This window comes from Amia ocellicauda, chromosome 12 (assembly GCF_036373705.1).
Source record: "Amia ocellicauda isolate fAmiCal2 chromosome 12, fAmiCal2.hap1, whole genome shotgun sequence".
NCBI classification, from domain to species: Eukaryota; Metazoa; Chordata; class Actinopteri; order Amiiformes; family Amiidae; genus Amia; species Amia ocellicauda.
Genome location: NC_089861.1, coordinates 25,626,915 through 25,649,479, shown reverse-complemented (window position 1 = coordinate 25,649,479; position 22,565 = coordinate 25,626,915). Strand labels below are relative to the sequence as shown.

Here is a 22,565-nt window from a genome sequence, read left to right as displayed (position 1 = left end):
GGGAGGAAGTGGGAGAGAGAGGAAAAGCCCCAGTAATATAAGGGAGAAAAAGATGGAGAGTGAGGAAAAGAGAGGGAGAGGATTCACAGAGTGAGCAGGAGTGGGACGAATGATAGAGACAGAGAGAGAGAGAGAGAGAGAGGGGGAGAGAGGGAGAGACTCCTCTCCTTAACCTGGGTACCCTGTCTGCGATATCAAACTCCCAACGTTTCACCAGCTGAGTCTACACAACCACGGCACAACACCAAGCAGGAAAGAGAGCAGGAATCAACACAGCCACACGGAAGCTGAGTGACCACTACAGTTATTATTACTCATCTTGTTCTTTTGCAGGGTGTTCATTATTATTATTATTTATTAATTAATAGTATAACTAATAATTACTGATTTATAATTAATTGAATATCCCCAAAAATGCCACTGAAAACAATGGTGGAACGCTCGCAGCACAAACTGTGACATCATATGGTCAACAGCCAATTGGCAGCTGACCAGACATTCGACAGCCAATCAGCAGTGAGGAAGTGAAGAAGAAATGCCAGTTTTTTTAAATGCAATTAGGTAATGGCCATATACAGTCCCCCTGTCCATTCCCTGCAAGTGACGCACATTGTTGCTTTCTTGTCCTGCACAGGGATGTCCCACATCGGCCCTAAAGCCCCACAGACACTTAATTTATTTCACATGAATTATCATCACCATGATTAGCATGAAAAGTTCAGCCCTCCCCTCCCTGCACTCCTCAAAACGAGCCAATTTATTTAATGAAAGCAGCTCCACTGGACACAGCTGTCTGACCCCCTCCGTGGCCCTGCCACTCACCAGGGCGGCCCGTGTGTGCGTGTGACACATTCTGCTTCTCATGTCGTCATGCGCTGCTGAAACACGTGAGGGTTATATTTAAAAAAAAAAAACTTTGTAGGACTGTATATCGAGCAAACTACGCATTTCACACTCTTTGCTCCCGTGCGTCTGGTACGTTTGTCTGTCTTCTCCTTATTGGGAGTAATTACATTCATACCATCATGGTCACACACCTGCTTTTATACTACTGCTATTAACCTACTTCCTGTCACCTACAACTACTACTGCTACTACTGCTACTATTTAAACTAACCTACACACTCTCACGGATAGTAACCTGCACACTACCATACACAATAATTCACAATAATACATATTCACTACTATATTGTGCAAGAAGTATTTTAATTTCAGTTTTAATTCCAGTTAAATTATGATGATGATGATGATGATGATGATGATTATTGCAGCACTAGCAGGAGTCTATGGACCGGTGCTACAGAGGGTCATATAATCACAATCTTCTCTGATGCTTCTGGCTCTATAAATACATAATTAATTGCGGGAGGGACAGACTGTCTCACTTTCCTCAGGCCAGCTCCCTGCCTGCCCTACCCCCGTGTGTGTGTGTGTGTGTGTGTGTGTGAGAGAGTGTGTGTGAGTAGTTGTGAGTGAGTGCTATCAGCGTTATGATCATTATTATTTATGTCTTTGCAGATGGTTGTGTGTGTGCGTATGTGTGCATGTGTGTCGCACGCTGCCTCCGGTCTGGACCGCAGATAGAGCAGTGTGCGTGTGTCCGACCTCCTGCCATCTGGTGTGCGAACAAAACAAAAACAATTAAAGAAATTAAAGTAAAGTGTGGATGATGAGAGACAGAGAGACAGGAGGGGCTAAAATGGTGCACAGTCTCACAATCCCATCAGGCCTTGGGGTCAAATGAAAGAGTCAGCGTATCAGGCAGCCAGTGTATCAGTCAGTCTGTCAGTCAGTCAGTGTGTCAGTCAGTCGCTCAGTCATTCAGTTAGAAATTAATTGAATTAATCTGTGTGTGTGTGTCTGTGCGTGAGGAAGATGCAGAGAGAGAGAGAAACACGTCCACCAAAAAAGTAAAGGCAAAATCTTTGCCTGTTTCATTGATTTCAAAAAGGCATTCGATTCCATTTGGCACGAGGGACTTTATTACAGAATTCTTCAAAGCGGTGTAGGGGGTAAAGTCTATGATATTATAAAATCAATGTACACCGAAAACAAATGTGCAGTAAAAATTGGCAACAAAAGAACAGAGTTCTTCACTCAGGGGCGGGGAGTGAGGCAAGGCTGCAGTCTGAGCCCAACACTGCTCAACATCTACATCAATGAGTTGGCAACGGTGTTGGAGCAGTCTGATGCCCTTGGCCTCACCCTAAATGACACAGAAGTCAAATTCCTGCTCTATGCAGATGACCTAGTCCTGCTGTCGCCCACAGAGCAGGGGCTTCTGCAAAACCTGGCACTGCTAGAGCAGTACTGTCAGTCCTGGGCCCTGGCAGTAAACCTGAAGATGACAAAGATCATGATCAAAAAAAGGCCAGACCTCAGGGAAACAAATACCACTTCACGCTAGGCAACACTACCCTAGAACACACCTCACACTACACTTACCTGGGCCTGACTATTAGTGCGTCAGGGGGTTTTAACCTGGCAGTGAAGGCACTCAAAGACAAAGCAAGAAGAGCTTTCTACGCAATCAGAAGAAGATTCTATAACATTAATATCCCAGTCAAAATCTGGCTCAAACTAATTGACAGTGTGATCCAGCCCATTGCGCTGTACGGTAGTGAAGTATAGGGTCCACTCAGTCAACAGGACTACACTAGGTGGGACAAACATCCAACAGAGACCCTGCATGCTGAATTCTATAAAAACATACTGCAGGTGCACAGGAACACACCAAACCACGCATACAGGGCAGAATTAGGCCGTTTCCCAACTCTCATTAATATAAAGAAAAGAGCACTGAAATTCTGGATGCACCTGAAGAAAAGTGAGTCAGACTCACTCCAGTGCAAGGCCCTCCAAACCCAAGAGCTCAGCCCTGAAAAGAGTCCCCTGAGTCAGCTGGCCCTGAAGCTCACGGCACTGACCCCCGCTAATACTGCGAACAGAGACCAGCTTCAGGTCAGCACTGCTTACCTGCCCCCAATTAGAGTCAACCAAATCATAAAGATAACCAAAACCTCCTATCTGGAACATTGGAACAATGAAACCAAATCCCAAAGTAAACTGGACTGCTATCGGGCCCTAAACAGAGAATACACCCTGACAGAGTATCTCTTCACTGTCAGAGATACGAAGCAGAGACGGATCCTGACCAAGTACAGCTCAGTGTCCACAGCCTGGCCAGAGAGACGGGCCGACACAGGCAGAGCTGGCTGCCCAGAGAGGAGCGGCGCTGTGTCACTGCCAGACAGGAGAGGTGGACAGAGATGCACTTCCTCCTCCACTGCAATAAATATGCCAAATTAAGGGACACATTCTTTAATAAATTCATAAATATTATAAAATCATTTTCTGAATTGATAAATGAAAAAAAAAATAGCTATCCTCCTGAGGGAGGGACACACAGCCCCCCTGGCTGCCCAATATGTAGCCGCCTGCCACAACCTGAGGGGCTCACTGTGAAAACATACATGAGCACCAGCTGTAAACTTGTAAACTATAAATAAAGTAAATGTACATGTCTATTAAGATTTTATTTATAAATTATATTGTATAATTATATTATATTATATTGTATATTGTATTGTATTATTTATTTTTTCTCCTTTTTCTTACCTTTTATTATTTTTCAATGTATGTATATAATATCAACTGCTTTGGCAACACTACAAAACTGTTTGTCATGCCAATAAAGCACCCTTGAATTGAATTGAATTGAATTGAGAGAGAGAGAGAGAAATAGAGAGAAAGAAAGCTTGCACAGCTAAGACGTGTCAGGTAATGGAAGGCTATTGACAGGGTCTGCTGCAAAGGTCAGGCATAATGGGTGTCATTAAACCTGTGGCAGCAGTGTAATCCGTCACAGGGGCGGCACTGTAGCACCACTCAGCCTGATTATACAGACATACTTAATAACACACACACACACACACACACACACACACACACACACACACCTTCAAAGGTATAGAGACACACTAACATATACGCACACAACACATACAGATGAGAGGTGGGGGGAAGGAAGAGAGAGAGAGATAGACAGCAGGAACAGAAGGAGCAGTAAGTTTTCTCAAGCACAGTGACAGTGTTAACACCCCCCTCCCCATCTCTCTCTTCCTCTCCCCCCATCTCTCTCTTGCTCCCCCTCTGTGCTGGGGGTTCAGTTCAGGAATCTCCTCTGATTGGCCTGCAGCCCCAGATCTCCCAGCACACCTCCAGCACCTCTGCAATTAACAGAGCTTGTTTAAAAAGGCATTAATTAAAAAAAAAAAGTTGAGCTGAGTACAGTTGAGTCATCCACAGAGTACAGTGCAGTGAGTCCAGAGCACACTCTCTCTCTCTCTCTCGCTCTCTCTCTCTCTGTCTCTCTGTCTCTCTGTCTCTCCCTCTCCCTTTCCCTCTCTCTCTCTCTCACTCCCTGTCTTAATTATTGAGAACAGACTGAGCACAGATGAACAGTGTAATTAATTTCCAAACTGCGTGTTTTTGACACCACTGTGCTGCCTGGTAATAATATACCTCTTGGCGTGTCTCAGATTAGCACAAACGTACATGTATATATATATATATATATATATATATATATATATAAAAATATCTATCTGTGCACAGTTTCTATCCAAAAGTTTAATAGAAGCTGGAGCCAGCACTGTGGGGACTATGGTATAGTATAGGGGCCCGACTGGAGCCAGCGCTGTGGGGACTATAGTATAGTATAGGGGCCAGACTGGAGCCAGCGCTGTGGGGACTATAGTATAGTGTAGGGGCCCGACTGGAGCCAGCGCTGCGGGGACTATAGTATAGTATAGGGGCCAGACTGGAGCCAGCGCTGTGGGGACTATAGTATAGTATAGGGGCCAGACTGGAGCCAGCGCTGTGGGGACTATAGTATAGTATAGGGGCCAGACTGGAGCCTATACTATACTGTATATTGGAGTTGACTTTCTCCCCTTTAGAAAAATTGAGAAATCACTCGTCCCATTCGCACCCAGAGATAATGACTTCCAACGATCTGCCTCTCTCTGCCTTCCTCTCATCCATGGTTTCCCAGGGCTGCTCAATAATTCACCATCAGCAGAACCCTGTCTCCCTCCTCGTCTCCCTACCTGTCTCTCTCTCTCTCCCTCTCTCTCTCTCTCTTTTCGTCTTCTTTCTCTCTCTCTACTGAGATGACTCTGGAGTTTTTTTTTTTTTAACATATATATACATATATATTTTTTTCTATTTTGTAGGAAGCGTATGTACCGCGCACAGTGCAGCCCTGGTGCTTGTTGCTAGGCGACTTATGAAAAGTGAGTGAGTGGGACAGAGTCGCACGAGAGTTGCAGGTAACCCACATACAGAAATAAGGAAGAACTCAGATTAATGAGAATACACACAGTTTTAGTGTGTATATATATAGAGAGAGAGTTGCTGTGTATCTATATATACTTATATACACTGTATCTGCATGACACGGATGCTCACATGCCTGCCCTGCATGAGACACACATGTGCACACATGCTAACACACACACGCTTACATACACACACGCATGCACACATACTAAGGCAAATGCATGCACGCTAACATACATACACACACACACACTCTTACACACACACTAACATACACACACACGTGCCAACACACACTAACATACACATACAAAGGCACACACTCTTACACACTCACTCACTCTTAGACACACACATGCTAATATACACACGAGTACACTTTCGCACAGGAGCATACACACGCTAACATACACACATGCATGCACACAAATAAGCACACTCTAACACACATACGCACACACACACTGACACACTCACTGTTACACACATGCACACATGATAACACATACATGTACACTTATGCACATGCACACATACACTAACATACACACACGCACCCACACACACACACACGTGCACACACATATACACACACATTGACACTCTCATTGTTACACACATGCACATGTGCTAACACACATGCTCACACTCACTCACTCTCACACACACACATGCTAATACACACACACGTATACTGTTGCACACACACTCACACAAACACAATGACTCACACACACACACTGACGCATGGCCTCTGCTCATAGTCACTGATAACATCACCAGTAACACCTCGACAGGGCTGCAATATGGTATGGCAGTACGGCACAGCCTCCCTGCTCTCCCCACAAACTTATTTTTAAACAGGCAAGTACAAATGGAAATCCATCTCCCAGACCTGCACTGTGCCTGGGTGAGGGGAGTGTGGGGGGGGGCAATGTCAGTCTTGTTAAATTTACATCCTGTTATATTTATAGGTGCCCCCCGCACCCCCCACCCCCCACGCCCAACAGCAGCCATATAATTACAGAAGGGTCCGCAAAGTGGCAGTCCAAAAGAGTGAGAGAGAGAGAGAGAGAGGGAGACACAGAAAGGGAGAGAGGCTAGTGGAGCGACTGATTACAAGGCAAGATCCTAACTGCAGCCAAACCGCAATAGCAGCGTCGGTGCAGCAACCTATCGTACCGTAGCAGGCCGCACACTCTGTCAATAGCCGCCAGACCCCTGGGCTGTGCATGGAGAGGGGGGGTGGGGGGTACTCGTAAACAAGCTGCCGTGAACTAATTAGCACCTCATCCGCCACAACTCGTTAACGAGCAGAATGTTACAGATGTTTGTTTAATGGGAGTTACAGCGAGGCCCACAGAGCGGGGCCAGATGACAGCATGCTTGGAGCCCTGAGCCACAGTGCCAGTCTGAAGAGCTCCTGTAGCAAAGTGTGTTCTCATAGGGGCAGCTGGGGCTGGTGCTGGGGGGACTGTACCATAGGGGTCCAGACTGGAGCCAGCGCTGCGGGGACTATAGTATAGTATAGGGGCCCAGACTGGAGCCAGCGCTGTGGGGACTATAGTATAGTATAGGGGCCAGACTGGAGCCAGCGCTGTGGGGACTATAGTATAGTATAGGGGCCAGACTGGAGCCAGCGCTGTGGGGACTATAGTATAGTATAGGGGCCAGACTGGAGCCAGCGCTGTGGGGACTATAGTATAGTATAGGAGCCCAGACTGGAGCCAGCGCTGTGGGGACTATAGTATAGTATAGGGGCCAGACTGGAGCCAGCGCTGTGGGGACTATAGTATAGTATAGGGGCCCAGACTGGGGCCAGTGCTGTGGGGACCGTACTATAGGGGCCCAGACTGCAGACACCAGTCGGAGAGGAGTAGGAGAAGGAGAAAAATATTATTTTCATTTGTGTTGTTATTTTCATTCTTTCTTTCTGGGAGTAAAGCAGAATGACACATCAGACCCTGGGGGGGTGGAGGAGAGGAGGAGGTGGTGGGGGGGATAAAAGAAAAGAACAATTAAAAAAAAGACTGTACTGTACTTGTCTTAATTACAGAGAGAGAGAGAGAGAAAGAGAGAGAGAGATACCCGGGGCTTGGAGTAAAGATCAAAGAAAATGTGTGTGAGGGGGCCTGTGCTACAGTTGTACATTAAACCCATTATTCTGTGAACTGCAGTCTCTCCAGGCTACCAGATTGATAGCAATGATCAGGCAAAGATAATTGTGATGGCTCCCCTCCCTTCCTCCTCCTCTTCCTCTCCTCCTTTGTTTTCTTCTCTCCTCTCCTCTCCTCTAATCTTTCTTCTCTTCCCTCTCTGTTCCTCTCCATCCTCTTCCCTACTCCTCTCCTCTTCTCTCCTTCTCTCCGTCTCTCCCTCCTCTAACCCAGGCAGACAGAAGGCAGAGGCTCCAGTCCCACCCCTAAGGCATCCCCACAGCCTCTGAAGCTTTAATTGAGTGTGCGTGTGTGAGTGTCCATGTGTGTGTGTGTGTTGTTGTGTGTCTCTAGTGCAGTACAGTACAGTATAGCGCAGTCTCCAGAGCAGTACAGTACAGTATAGCGCAGTCTCCAGTGCAGTACAGTGCAGTACAGTATAGCGCAGTCTCCAGAGCAGTACAGTATAGCACAGTCTCCAGTGCAGTACAGTACAGTATAGCGCAGTCTCCAGTGCAGTACAGTGCAGTACAGTATAGGGCAGTCTCCAGTGCAGTACAGTATAGCGCAGTCTCCAGTGCAGTACAGTATAGCGCAGTCTCCAGTGCAGTACAGTACAGTATAGCGCAGTCTCCAGTGCAGTACAGTACAGTATAGCGCAGTCTCCAGTGCAGTACAGTATAGCGCAGTCTCCAGAGCAGTACAGTACAGTATAGCGCAGTCTCCAGTGCAGTACAGTACAGTATAGGGCAGTCTCTAGTGGAGTACAGTACAGTATAGCGCAGTCTCCAGCTCAGTACAGTACAGTATAGCGCAGTCTCTAGTGCAGTACAGTACAGTATAGGGCAGTCTCTAGTGGAGTACAGTACAGTATAGCGCAGTCTCTAGTGCAGTACAGTGCAGTTAGTGCAGTCTCTAGAGCAGTACAGTACAGTATAGCACAGTCCCTAGTGCAGTGCAGTATAGCACAGTCTCCAGCTCAGTACAGTACAGTATAGCGCAGTCTCTAGTGCAGTACAGTGCAGCATAGCACAGGCCCTAGTGCAGTGCAGTATAGCGCAGTCTCCAGCTCAGTACAGTACAGTATAGCGCAGTCTCCAGAGCAGTACATTACAGTATAGCGCAGTCTCCAGTGCAGTACAGTGCAGTACAGTATAGCGCAGTCTCCAGAGCAGTACAGTACAGTATAGCGCAGTCTCCAGTGCAGTACAGTGCAGTACAGTATAGGGCAGTCTCCAGTGCAGTACAGTATAGCGCAGTCTCCAGTGCAGTACAGTACAGTATAGCACAGTCTCCAGTGCAGTACAGTACAGTATAGCGCAGTCTCTAGAGCAGTACAGTACAGTATAGCGCAGTCTCCAGTGCAGTACAGTATAGCGCAGTCTCCAGAGCAGTACAGTACAGTATAGCGCAGTCTCCAGTGCAGTACAGTGCAGTACAGTATAGCGCAGTCTCCAGAGCAGTACAGTACAGTATAGCGCAGTCTCCAGTGCAGTACAGTACAGTATAGCGCAGTCTCCAGCTCAGTACAGTACAGTATAGCGCAGTCTCTAGTGCAGTACAGTACAGTATAGGGCAGTCTCTAGTGGAGTACAGTACAGTATAGCGCAGTCTCTAGTGCAGTACAGTGCAGTTAGTGCAGTCTCTAGAGCAGTACAGTACAGTATAGTGCAGTCTCTAGTGCAGTACAGTACAGTATAGTACAGTCCCTAGTGCAGTGCAGTATAGCACAGTCTCCAGCTCAGTACAGTACAGTATAGCGCAGTCTCTAGTGCAGTACAGTGCAGCATAGCACAGGCCCTAGTGCAGTGCAGTATAGCGCAGTCTCCAGCTCAGTACAGTACAGTATAGCGCAGTCTCCAGAGCAGTACATTACAGTATAGCGCAGTCTCCAGTGCAGTACAGTACAGTATAGCGCAGTCTCCAGAGCAGTACAGTATAGCGCAGTCTCCAGAGCAGTACAGTACAGTATAGCGCAGTCTCCAGTGCAGTACAGTGCAGTACAGTATAGCGCAGTCTCCAGAGCAGTACAGTACAGTATAGGGCAGTCTCTAGTGGAGTACAGTACAGTATAGCGCAGTCTCCAGCTCAGTACAGTACAGTATAGCGCAGTCTCTAGTGCAGTACAGTGCAGCATAGCACAGGCCCTAGTGCAGTGCAGTATAGCGCAGTCTCCAGCTCAGTACAGTACAGTATAGCGCAGTCTCCAGCTCAGTACAGTACAGTATAGCGCAGTCTCCAGAGCAGTACAGTATAGCGCAGTCTCTAGAGCAGTACAATATAGCGCAGTCTCCAGTGCAGTACAGTACAGTATAGCGCAGTCTCCAGAGCAGTACAGTACAGTATAGCGCAGTCTCCAGTGCAGTACAGTACAGTATAGCGCAGTCTCCAGTGCAGTACAGTACAGTATAGCGCAGTCTCCAGAGCAGTACAGTACAGTATAGCGCAGTCTCTAGAGCAGTACAGTACAGTATAGGGCAGTCTCTAGTGCAGTACAGTGCAGTTAGTGCAGTCTCTAGAGCAGTACAGTACAGTATAGTGCAGTCTCTAGTGCAGTACAGTACAGTATAGCACAGTCCCTAGTGCAGTGCAGTATAGCGCAGTCTCCAGCTCAGTACAGTACAGTATAGCGCAGTCTCTAGTGCAGTACAGTGCAGCATAGCACAGGCCCTAGTGCAGTGCAGTATAGCGCAGTCTCCAGCTCAGTACAGTACAGTATAGCGCAGTCTCCAGCTCAGTACAGTACAGTATAGCGCAGTCTCTAGTGCAGTACAGTACAGTATTGCGCAGTCTCTAGTGCAGTACAGTGCAGTTAGTGCAGTCCCTAGTGCAGTGCAGTATAGCGCAGTCTCCAGCTCAGTACAGTACAGTATAGCGCAGTCTCTAGTGCAGTACAGTATAGCGCAGTCTCCAGCTCAGTACAGTACAGTATAGCGCAATCCTGACCTACTATATGGTGCAGCTGATGAATTTCAAAACGGGGGATTTTATTGTGAGGTGGAGTAATTCTCTCTCTCTCTCTCTCTCTCTCTCTCTCTCTCTCTCTTTTCTCTCCTTCCTCTGCTCCAGTTGTTCAGCCAAGGGTGAAATTAGAAAAGTCTGCCACCGCAGCCCCATCCAAATGCCACCAGTCACCGTGGTGACAGACCCACCATCTGTACTGGCATAGCTCCACTGACACTGACTGGTACACACACACACACACACACGCACAAACACACACATACACACATGCTCACACTCGCTCACACACACTCACACACACTCACACTCACTCACACTCACTCACACTCACTCACACTCACACACATGCTCACGCACAACCACTCACACACACACTCACGCACACTCACTCACTCACACACGCTCTCATGCTCACACATACACAGACTCATACACACACACTGACAACTAAAAAATAATTTTATCACCATGGAGAGCAGGTGTGATAAATAAACAAATAAAAATGTATAAATAAAATGTGTAAATATATAAATAATAACATAGAGAGCTAAAGAGGGATGACAGTTTCTTGCCTCTCTCCGGTCAGGTCAGCTGAGTGCCTCTAACACACAACTCCCAACACAACACCCCCCCAACATGCACTCCCACACAGGAACGCAACACCCCCTCCCCACAACATACTCCCACGCTGTGCGTCTCCACAGACCTAGGCAAGTCTCACTTTGAAATATTACAGTGCATCTCTGGATAAGACCTCTCTCCAACTCTCCCTTGCTGCCTCACTCTCTCTCTCTCCCTAGATCCCCATCTCCCTTCCTCCCTCTCTCCCCCACTCCCTCTCCTTCTCTCTCCCTCTCCTATACTCCCTCTCTCTCCCACATGTATATAATATAATGTAAATCCACTGACACGCTGGCATTTAAGCCAATAATTAAATTCAGCCTCACGTGTGCTGTTCTGTGTTGCCCCATGTTGCTCTGTGTTGTTCTGTGTTGTTCTGTGTGTGTGTGTTAGACAGAAAAAGGAAGATAATACATAAAGAGTGAGGGATGGACAGAGAGAGAGAAAGTGTGAGAGAGCAGAAGAGAAAGAAAGAGAGAGACAGAGGAAGGGAGGGACTCCTTTGGGTTGCTGCTCATCAACCTTGGAAATATCTCCAAGAAAATAGACCAAAGAAAAGACCTCTTTGACCTCCCTCTCCTCTCCTTCTCCCTCTCTCCCTCTCTCTGCCAATTCTACCAGGAGCACAGGCTCTGCTGTATCTTCATTAACCGCTGTATGAGGGGCCGGGGCTGCGTGTGATCTTGTGGCGTCAGTGGTGGCCGTTTCCCCATTAGGTCCTGAATGCAGAGTGACATCGCCAACCCCCCCCCACCCCAGACAGCAGCATTGCCCCGGACGTTACGCTCATTAGGAAATGGCAGTCGTCGCAGCAACTTGGCGGGGACGGCCGGTGGGCTCTGTAACGACTGCAGGGTGTGTGTGTGATTGTGTGCACGCTTTGGTGAGAGAAAAACATTATTAAAAAGAAATTAAGGAACACTCCAGGACAAGAGAGAGAAGGGGGAGAGAGGAGAGAAAGGGAGGGAGAGGGAGAGGGAGAGAGGGAGAGGGAGGAGTGAGAGGAGCGGGGAGATGAGTTTTCAATTTCGAAAACACATTATCTTTGGTTAGCAAAGATAGAAAGACGGAGTCAGGGGCAGATAGAGAGTGGGGAGGAGGGGAGAAAGCAGGGGAATGGGTGTTTTTGGCAAAACAAATAATATTCTGAACACAGATTTTGTCCAGGAAATAACCTTGTAACTGATATTCACCTTGATGGTGTAGTTCAGTCTCTCAGTCAGTCTCAGTCTCTCAGTACCCTCCTGACCCCTTCTCCCCTCTCTCTCCCCTCTCCCTCCCCTTCCCCCCCACATCCCCCTCTCCCCCTTTCCCTCCTCACTCACATGGTTTCGTCGTTGAGGAACTCCAGCTTGCCCGCCACCTCCTCGTAGTCCTCTCCGCCCTTGGCTGTGCCCTCCACTGTGCGATAGGGCAGCGCCACGGTGCCCCGGGCACCCGAGGTGCGCTGCACCTTGACTCGCATAACGCCCACGCTCTCGCTCACCCGCGTGCTCTCGCTCTCGAAGGTGAAAATGCCAGCATGGTCGTCATCGAAGATGGTGACGGTGGCGGTGTGGGCAGCACCCAGCACAGCCTTGGGCGGGGGCGGGGTGGTGGCCAGGAGCAGGGAGGGGGTGGACGCGACGTTAGAAGTGGCAGAGGTGAGGGGGGGGGCCCCCGAATCTCCCCCTCCCGGCTCTGGCCAGACCACACGGACATTGCTGAGGTGGACATAGAAGTGCTCGTCCTCCTCGAAGATGTCGTCATCAATGATGCCCACGGTGATCTCCTTCAGCGTCTCGCCCGGCTTGAAGACCAGTGTGCCCTCAGCGAACTCGTAGTCGGAGCCCGCGTTGGCTGTGCCATCCTCCGTGCGGTAGTCCACCTTGACCGTGCATTCCAGTTCACCCCCCCGCCGGCCCACGGCCAGGGTGAGTGAACCGCAGTTCTCAAAGCATTGGTAGTGGGAGGGCTCAAAGGCCACGCGGATGGTGCTCGGGTCCTCCTCCTCTGCCCGTGGCTCGTGGCAGCTCACCACCTTGCGTGCCTGGTCGGCCGCGTGCTTCTTTAAGATGTTGCCAGCACCGATCATCATGCGGGTGGCCTGGATGCGGTAGAAGGCCCGGCTCTTCTGTTGCTGGATCAGCACCTGGTAGTTGGCCATCTCGATCAGCTGCTCCATATCCTTGTCCGGGTGCTTCTGCTTCAACTCCTTCAGCGTGCGTGCCATGTCCCGCCGCGCCTCGTCTTCCTGGTCCCTCCCGCCGCCGCCTCCTCCCACCCCGTCCTCACCCCCGCCACACAGCATCCCGTCCAGCGCCTCCTTGTGTGAGTTGAGCGCTGGCTGGCCGTCCATCTCGATATCCAACTTGGCGAAGGGCCCGTCCCCGCCTTCTGTCTCCACGATGATGCCACGATGCTTGTCCACCCGGTAACGCTTGCGCACGTACTTGTAGAAGAGCAGGCGCCGGTCGGCCACCCAGGCCTGCAGCACGCATAGGGGGAAGAAGAAGAAGGTGAGCACCGCCTCCCACACCTCCACCACGCCTGGGGAGGACACGGATAGGATGATGTAGAGCCACACGTAGGCGAAGATGCTCCAGGCGGCTGTGACAAAGAACACACGCAGGTGTTTGATCTTGCGTGTCTCGCCGTCAGGCACCACGTAGACGCAGATGGCGATGATGACGAACATGTTGAAGGCGGCGCTGCCCACGATGGTGGAGGGCCCCAGGTCGCCGGCCTCAAACTGGTGCCCGCACACCTCGATCACAGACAGCAGGATCTCGGGGGCAGAGGAGCCCAGCGCCATGAGGGTGAGGTTGGAGACCGTCTCGTTCCAGATGCGCACGGTGGTGGTGGTGGTCTCGCCATTGGGCTTCTTGACCGTGATCTCCTTCTCCTGCGAGGTGATGACCTCGATGGAGGACATGAACCGGTCAGCGATGATGGACATCCCCAGGAACATGTAGATGAGTGCCACGAAGTACACAATGGCCCGCGCCACCTTGTCCCCTACTGATGGGTCCTGGGGGTTCCACACGGGCAGCACCACCCCGTCCGAGCAGCCCGACGCCGCCCTCGAGCAGTTGCCCCTCCCCCCGCCGACCGGTGCCTGGATCTCGCCGGCGCCGCACACCGGAGTCAGGGCCAGGACCAGCATGGCAGGGGCCAATAGGAGCAGCCGGGGGCAGTGCGTCTTGGAAGAGGGACGTGACATGGTGGCAGCAGGGGGCAGGAGATTAGCTTTTCCTGGAAAACACACACACAACAAAATGGGGTGAAGGGTTAATTGCTTAATTGGTTAATTGGTGACTTCAATATCACACACACAACACCAGAGACACGTATGTACAGAGAAAGCTTCACAGTACAAACACTTCCACCCCTGGCCTGAGCGACTGTGGGCCAAAGCCGACACAGAGCTCATCAGATTGGGCTCTGGTTTTGATTTATTATAGTTGTTGTTATTCTTTTGTGAATGAACAAAGGAGCGAATGAAGGGGTGCCCACACACTCTCCCTCCTCCCCTCCGCCCCGCTACAACTGAGGAAAAACAAACATAATATAAATAAACTAACAATACCAAAATTAAATAAAAAAAGACAGGGAATAAAATCCAATCCAACCCGAGGACAATGAGCTCTGACAGGGCAGTGTTGACGGACTCTCTGAATCGCGACTAATCTGGGGCTCGAGTTGTAGGGGGTGGCAGCGCAGGCTGATTTCTGTGGGACTGTGTCCAGATATCAGCACTGCCAGATCACATCAGGCTACCAGCCGTGCGGCAGGTAGGGGGGCTGATGGGACTGATGTGGACAGTAACGCAGGCCTGCCGACCTTCACCGTGACCGGGCCCTATCACCCAGGGAGGGCAACACACTTACACACACACTTATTCACAATCGCACACACTGAGGGAATGCAAGAGGGAGACACTGAGAGACGCAGATACAGACAATGGCACAGACACACAGAGACAAGGAGAAACAAGGGGACACAAGGACATTGAGACTGAGAGACGGGGGTTACAATATTGTACTGCACTCTGGGCTGCACTGGGCTGTACGAGACTGCTGTACTACTCTGTGCTGTACTGTGCTGCTCTGTGCCATACTAGGCTGTGCTGTACTGTACTGCTTTGCTGTGGCCTGCCTGATGGAAAGGACTGCAGCACATTCATTGAGGCCAGGGGAGGGGCTGCCTCTGCACCAAGTCAAGGGAGAGAAGGGAGAGGGAGAGAGGGAGGAGAGAAAGTAGAGAGGGAGAAGGAAGAGACAGGGGAGAAGAGAGACGGAGGAGGGAGAGGGGAGAGGGGAGAGGTGAAGGGAAAGGAGGAGGGAGAGACTCTCTCCCTCCCTTCTCTGTGAAAAATAGCAGCAATTATTACAGATCTGCTTCTCTGTCTGAGAGCTCTGATGTGTGTGTGAGTAACATTGGGGCCTGGGGGGGGTGCTGGGGGGGCACTAAGGTGGCGCTGGGGGGGTTCAAACTGCACTCATATTTGTTATTTTTTTTTATGATGGCAATTTTATTTTTATTTCCCTGTACTCATCGTTTGCAGGGCGACAGGGCAGAGATGAGAGGAGATGGAGTAGAGAGAGAGTAGGGAGAGAAAGAGAAGACAACGCCAAAATCCTGTGGCAGGGGTCATCATAGGAAGAGCAGCAGCATTAACCCCTGAGTCAGTCCCCTGACTCTGACACAAAGCTCAAAAACCCTGAGTAACCCAAACCCCCCCAATCCCTCCCCGCTCCCCCGCAACACACCCGGGAACCTAATCCCTGAATAGTCTTTAATCTCACTGGATCTTCCTGGCAAAATAGAGATTACACTCAACTAAAAGTAAATCTTTAAGCTGACATTGATCTGTGTTTGGGTTAATTAAAGACTTACAGTCCCCACAGTGCCGGCTCCAGTCTGGGCCCCTATACTATACTATAGTCCCCACGGCGCTGGCTCCAGTCTGGCCCCTATACTATACTATAGTCCCCACAGTGCCGGCTCCAGTCTGGGCCCCTATACTATACTATAGTCCCCACAGCACTGGCTCCAGTCTGGCCCCTATACTATACTATAGTCCCCACAGCGCTGGCTCCAGTCTGGCCCCTATACTATACTATAGTCCCCACAGCGCTGGCTCCAGTCTGGGCCCCTATACTATACTATAGTCCCCACAGCGCTGGCTCCAGTGTGGGCCCCTATACTATACTATAGTCCCCACAGCGCTGGCTCCAGTCTGGGCCCTATACTATACTATAGTCCCCACAGCGCTGGCTCCAGTCTGGCCCCTATACTATACTATAGTCCCCACAATGCTGGCTCCAGTCTGGCCCCTACACTATACTATAGTCCCCACAATGCTGGCTCCAGTCTGGGCCCTATACTATACTATAGTCCCCACAGCGCTGGCTCCAGTCTGGCCCCTATACTATACTATAGTCCCCACAGCGCTGGCTCCAGTCTGGGCCCCTCTAGTACAGTCTCCACAGTGCCGGCTCCAGTCTGGGCCCCAGTCTGGGCCCCTATAGTATTCTCCAGATTCTACTGTGGTAATTACTTAATTGTAGTGCAGAGACTGGCCCAACAGGGAGTTCTTTCATATCTGGGGCAGACAGGCATGTGAGCAGAGATCAAGGGGAGAGTTTGTATACAGTAGTTCCAGCTAAAGACTCTTCCCCTGAGAACGATACAACACTCAGTGAGATGTTGCTAATTAGGGGCGAAAGCTGGACTGGTAGTGTTAGTGAATGTGAGCATGCTGACAGTGAACAAGCAGGGCTAAGGAAAGTGTTAATTAAACCAACACACACACACAGGGACACACTCGCTGACACAGTCCGGCCTGCTCAGTCACACACAAACACAGGGACACACACAAACACACACACAATGAAACACCCCTGCCTGATACCAGAGCTGCCCAGTGTGGAGGGGTCCGGCTCACGGCTCTGGTCTGACTGGACAAGATGGGCTCAGTGGAGCCGCTCTGTGGGGCTGCTGTTGGTATCGTCTCTCTCGACCAGGAGCTCAAACCCAGCTGCAGGAATCCAGTGTTGAGAGGCTGAGGCCAGGAGGGCCAACAGAGAGAGGATTTCTCCTCAGCGGAGGTTGAGAGCAGGAGGGGGCTGGGGATGATTTGGAACAAAATAGAACAGTTTTTTTTTTTTTTTTTTTTTCTCTCATTTTCAAACCATATTATGGGGAGAACGCTCTCCTCTCAATGGCAGAGACGTCTCCTAAGATACTGCTGGGAATTGACACGTTCCACGTTATTCTTGTCAAGCAGATTGATTCGGTTTATCTTCTGACACGGTGGGCCTCACATGACGCACGTTGCAGCACAGAAGAATAGGATACACTGTAGGATATACGTTTCTACTTTGTTTGTTTATTTATTTATTTATGTAAAAATCTCTTCCTCTCGCACAATGTGAGTCGGTGTCGGGTGGATTTAGAGCGTTTTAATCTAATCATGTGCTTCTGTGTTTATGGCTGTCGCTCAGCTCTGTACACACGCACTTAATCTAATCTCACAGACCGGGCTCCGTTACCAAGGATATGTAGAGGAAACCGCGTGTTGCATGTGTGTGTGTGTGTGTGTGTGTGTGTGTGTGTGTGTGTGTATATGTATATGTGTATGTGTATATGCGTGTGTGTGCGTGTGTGTCAATTTGCCAGCATACCATTTAGTAGGCGAATCTGACAAACTTTTGGCTTCAGTTCCAAGTGCTGCTGATGCAAAACATAAGTCAGTCCTGAGACACTGACTGACTGACTGACTGATACACTGACTGACTGATACACTGACACACTGACAGACTGACAGAGCCCCTATGGTCCAACCCAGACTTCTAGGAATCACGAACAGCTCACATTAAAATAGTGAATGTATCTTGCTGTACTGACCCAAGTAAGAAACACTGATACACTGAGAGAGGGTCAGTATAATAATGGAATATGTTTTAATGCAGTTTGTCTGGATAATTGGATCATTATAAACTCTGACAGCGCAGCTCATTAGATTCATTCTGGCTCATTCACAGCTCCCTGACACCCGCCGTCCCTGAGAGCAGCCACAGCTCACTGATACAGACCGCTGGCAGATACTCCAGTGGAAACGAGAGAGGCAGAGAGGGACAGGACAGAGGTAGAGAGAGAGAGGGACCGGAGAGTGGGGGGGGGGCAGAATGACAGACTGTTAGAAGTCAAGACGGAGGCTAAAGAGGAAACGACAGAAAAGTGATAGATGGTAGATAGATAGAAAAGGAGAGAAAGACAGGATAGAGATGTATAAGAAAGGGAGGGAGAGAGAGAGAGGCAAGGGGGGGAGAGAGACAGAGAGAGGGAGCGAGAGAGAGTGTAAAGGCCGAATGGGTTTGTCATCATTTCTCTCCATGACTTGACTCCTGACACTTAATTAATTAATTAATTACTCCAGCCTGCAATTCTCCATTAGTGGTAATAAGTCACTGAGCAAACGCTGTTATATAGACTGACAGCACAGGGCCAGGAGGGGCTGAGTTACAGCTGCAGAGTCACTGACTGGACTGGACTGGACTGCTGCAGAGTCACTGACTGGACTGGACTGGACTGCTGCAGAGTCACTGACTGGACTGGACTGGACTGCTGTAGAGTCACTGACTGGACTGGACTGGACTGCTGCAGAGTCACTGACTGGACTGGACTGGACTGGACCATAATAATAATAAAAAAATAGTACATCATACTTTTTTCTTTGTTAAAGGCAGTTATTTCAAGTCTTTATACACACACATACTAAAACACATGCACACACTTAGCCAATATGTCTGTGTAATTATGTATTATTCTGAAAGGCCAATCCAGTCATCATTGTCTCAGTATCCAGTGACATTTCCCTGTGTGGGTCTGTCACACACACATACACACGACACTATACTACCCTAGTTCAGATCACAGAAATACACAACACTACAATAGACTTCTTTAATGCTGAACAGCTCAGTAAACTGCACTACAGTCCCACACAGTACAGTATGTTACAGTACACTGCTGTACAGTAGAGTGCCATACAGTTCACTGGAGTACACTACAGTGTAGTACCCTACAGTACAGTACATTACATACAGTACACTACAGTGTAGTACCCTACAGTACAGTACGCTACACTACTTTATAGTACAGTACAGTACAGTACACTACACTACAGTAGATTTCCCTATAGTACACTACACTACACTACAGGTCAAGTACACTACTTTACTCTACACTATAGTACACTGCAGTACACTACAGTAAAATGATCCTACAGTACACTACAGTACACTATACTATAGTACACTACACATTATAGTACAGTACCCTATGGTATAGTACAGTACAGTTCACTCTTACTTTCCCGTGTCACTCCAAATTGCAGCTGATTACCAGATTTCACAAGCTCCTTAAACTGGCCTTTTACAATCCAGGAAAGAGGAGGTACAGAAAATACACACACACACACACACACACACACACACACACACACGCAAACAGACACTCGCAAACAGACACATGCACACATGCACAGTGACCCACGCACGCACGCACGCACGCACACACACACACACACACACACACACACACAACAAAACACCCCTGCCTGATAGCAGAGCCACCCAGTGCAGAGGGTCCGGCTCAGGGCTCTGGTCTGACTGGACAGGATAGGCTCAGTGGAGGGAGAGAGCAGGGAGTTCTCTGTTTTAACATAATGATTACAGTGCAGTCTGTACACTGTAATAATAATGATGATAACAATAATAATATTATTCATAATTATCATTATTATTATTATTTTAAATAAGTACACAGTGCCTTGCAAAAGTATTCAGACCCCCTCACATTTTGTTGCTTGAAATCATGCCGTCATGACACTTTGAAGTAGGAATTCATGTGTGTTATAATTAAATACAACCTACTCCACACGTTCAGAGCAAAAACAAGAATAAATCGAGAATTAATATGAAATAAAAATGGAAAAGTCCTCATTGCACAAGTATTCAAACCCTTTGGTGTGGCAAACCTACATTAATTCAGCTGCACAAAATGACCTTAACGAGGCACACAATTAGCTGAATTGCCTCTGTCTGTGCTCAATAGTGGTTCTCATGATTTCAGCATAAAAACACCTGTCTCTGTGAGGTTCCTTGGTCAGGTAATGAATTTCAAGCAAAGGCTCAACCATGAAGAACAAGGAGCTTTCAGAGCCAGTCAGGGATAAAGTCATTGAAAAGCACAGGTCAGGAGAAGGGTACAAAAAACATCAAAGTCTCTGAATATCCCTCTGAGCACAGACTACTCAATAATCAAAGAATGGAAGGTGCATTGTACCACCAGACACCCAGACCTGGATCTGGCCCTCCCTCTAAACCAGGAGTGTCAGACTCCAGTCCTGGGAGGCCGCAGTGTCTGCTGGTTTTCGTCCCAACAGGAGATTACTCAATTACTTAATTAATGTCATGATTTATTTAGGTAGGCTTACTTTATTTATTATAGTCGATACCTTTACAATTTGTTGATGACTCAGAACATTGAACCCACAAAACATTTCATAGTCTGAAGAGAAGTGCTAAATGCATCCAGTTAATTGTTTAAGAGCTGGACTGGAACAAAACCCAGCAGACACGGCGCTCCTCCAGGACTGGAGTCTGATAGCCCTGCTCTAAATTGAGCAGTCAGGGCAAGAAGGAAACTGGTGAGAGATGCCACTGTGAGGCCAACGACAGCTTTGAAAGAATGCCACAGATGGAAGAACGTGCATCAGTCAACAATGTCCAGAACACTTCACAAAACTGGCCTGTATGGCAGGGTGGCAAGAAGGAAACCATTACTACAAATAAGCCATCTCAAAGACTGCATGGAGTTTGCAACAAAGCACCCGAGTGATCCTGCAACAATGATAAGGACAAATTGGAATTTTCTGGTATAAATGCAGAGCGTCACATTTGGTGCAGACCCAACACAGCCCATCTCCCAGTCAGCACCTTCCACAAAGTCACTCCTGGTGGTGCAGCATCATGCTATGGGGGTGCTTCTCTTCAGCAGGGACAGGAAAGCTTGTTAGGATTGAAGGAAAAATGGACTGAGCAACATACAGACAAATACTAAAGGAAAACCTGTTTCAGTGTTCTAAAGCAGGGGTTCCCAACACTGGTCCTGGAGGACCCCCTACCCTGCTGGTTTTGGTTCCAACCAAGCTCTCAATTGCTTAATTGAACTCTTAATTTAACTAAAAATGTGCTTACATTTGACTTTCTAAATTGTGTAACTGATAAAAAGTTGGCTCCTTAAAATACAGGTTCTTTATACAATGTTAGTAGTAATATGTTTAATTCAAATGCCCTACAGTTTAAAATGTAAAGGAAATTATTAGTTAAATTAAGGTTCAATTAAGTAATTGAGAGCTCCGTTGAAATCAAAACCAGCAGTGTAGGGGGTCCTCAGGGACCAGGGTTGGCAAGCTCTGTGCTAAAAACCGGGCAAAAAGTCACCTTTCAGCAGGAAAATTATCCAAAGCACAAGGCCAAAGCGACACTGGAGTGGCTGAAGAATAAGTATAAGTCAAAGTCCTGATTTGACTCCTATGAAGCATCAGTAGAAAGACTTGAAAACTATTGTCCATAAGTAATCCCCAAGCAAGCCAAGAAGACTGGGCAAAGATTTGCACCAAGCTGGTGCAAAGTTGGTAGAGACTTACCCAAAAATAAATGCATCTGTTATTGGTGTGAAAGGCGCTTCCATCACATTTTGAGTGAAGATGCAATCCATTCATTGCAGTTTTTCCACTTTAGTTTTTGCTGACACGTACTGTCACTTATCTTACCCTGAAAAGTCTTCAGTTTGAGCATTCACGTTATGAATAAAATATTACATTCCAAAAAATGTGTTGGCATCATTTTGGAAATTCACCAAATGGGCCATGGTAGGAAGGGTCTGGATACTTTTGCAATACACTGTATATATATATATATATGAGACCACATAAAATGAAAATGAAATGTATTTATTACATTATCATGTGGTTAATTTGAGATAGAAAGAAAACCCACATCAGTATTACTTAAATGAATGAATGAATATAATTAAACACAAGATCATTTTTGATAATGATTCACTTGGGAACAGAGCTGCTTCTGCAAATCCCCTCGGTACACTGGGCCTGACTCGGTGTGGCTGCCTCTCCCCCCCCCATTAGACTCTTTCCTGGGGGGTCCAGAGACAGAGACACAGAGAGAGAGAGGCAGACAGAGTCACAGAGAGCGGGGAATCCACCGTCACAGCAGGTAAACTTGAGCAAGGAACTCCCTCCTCTCCTCTCCTCTCCTCTCCTCTCTCTCTCTCTCTCTCTCTCTCTCTCTCTTCACAATGGAGGCTAAATGCAGATTACAGAACTATAGGGTGGATAAATAATGCATGCTCGCTCTATGTATCTGCTGACAGGATGATACGCGCCTGTAGGGAGGGATGCGTTTAGCG

The 22,565-nt window shown here is 48.3% G+C and overlaps 1 protein-coding gene across 1 annotated transcript in view; it reads right to left on the bottom strand.

The window, feature by feature from the left end:
* slc8a4a (solute carrier family 8 member 4a) overlaps positions 1-22,565 on the bottom strand; it is a 29,908-nt gene that overhangs the window by 6,429 nt on the left and 914 nt on the right. Inside the window, exon 2 of the mRNA XM_066719009.1 lies at positions 12,413-14,321. Coding sequence (XP_066575106.1) covers positions 12,413-14,289 — 1,877 coding nt within the window. The 5' untranslated portion in view covers positions 14,290-14,321. The remainder of the gene's footprint in view (positions 1-12,412; positions 14,322-22,565) is intronic.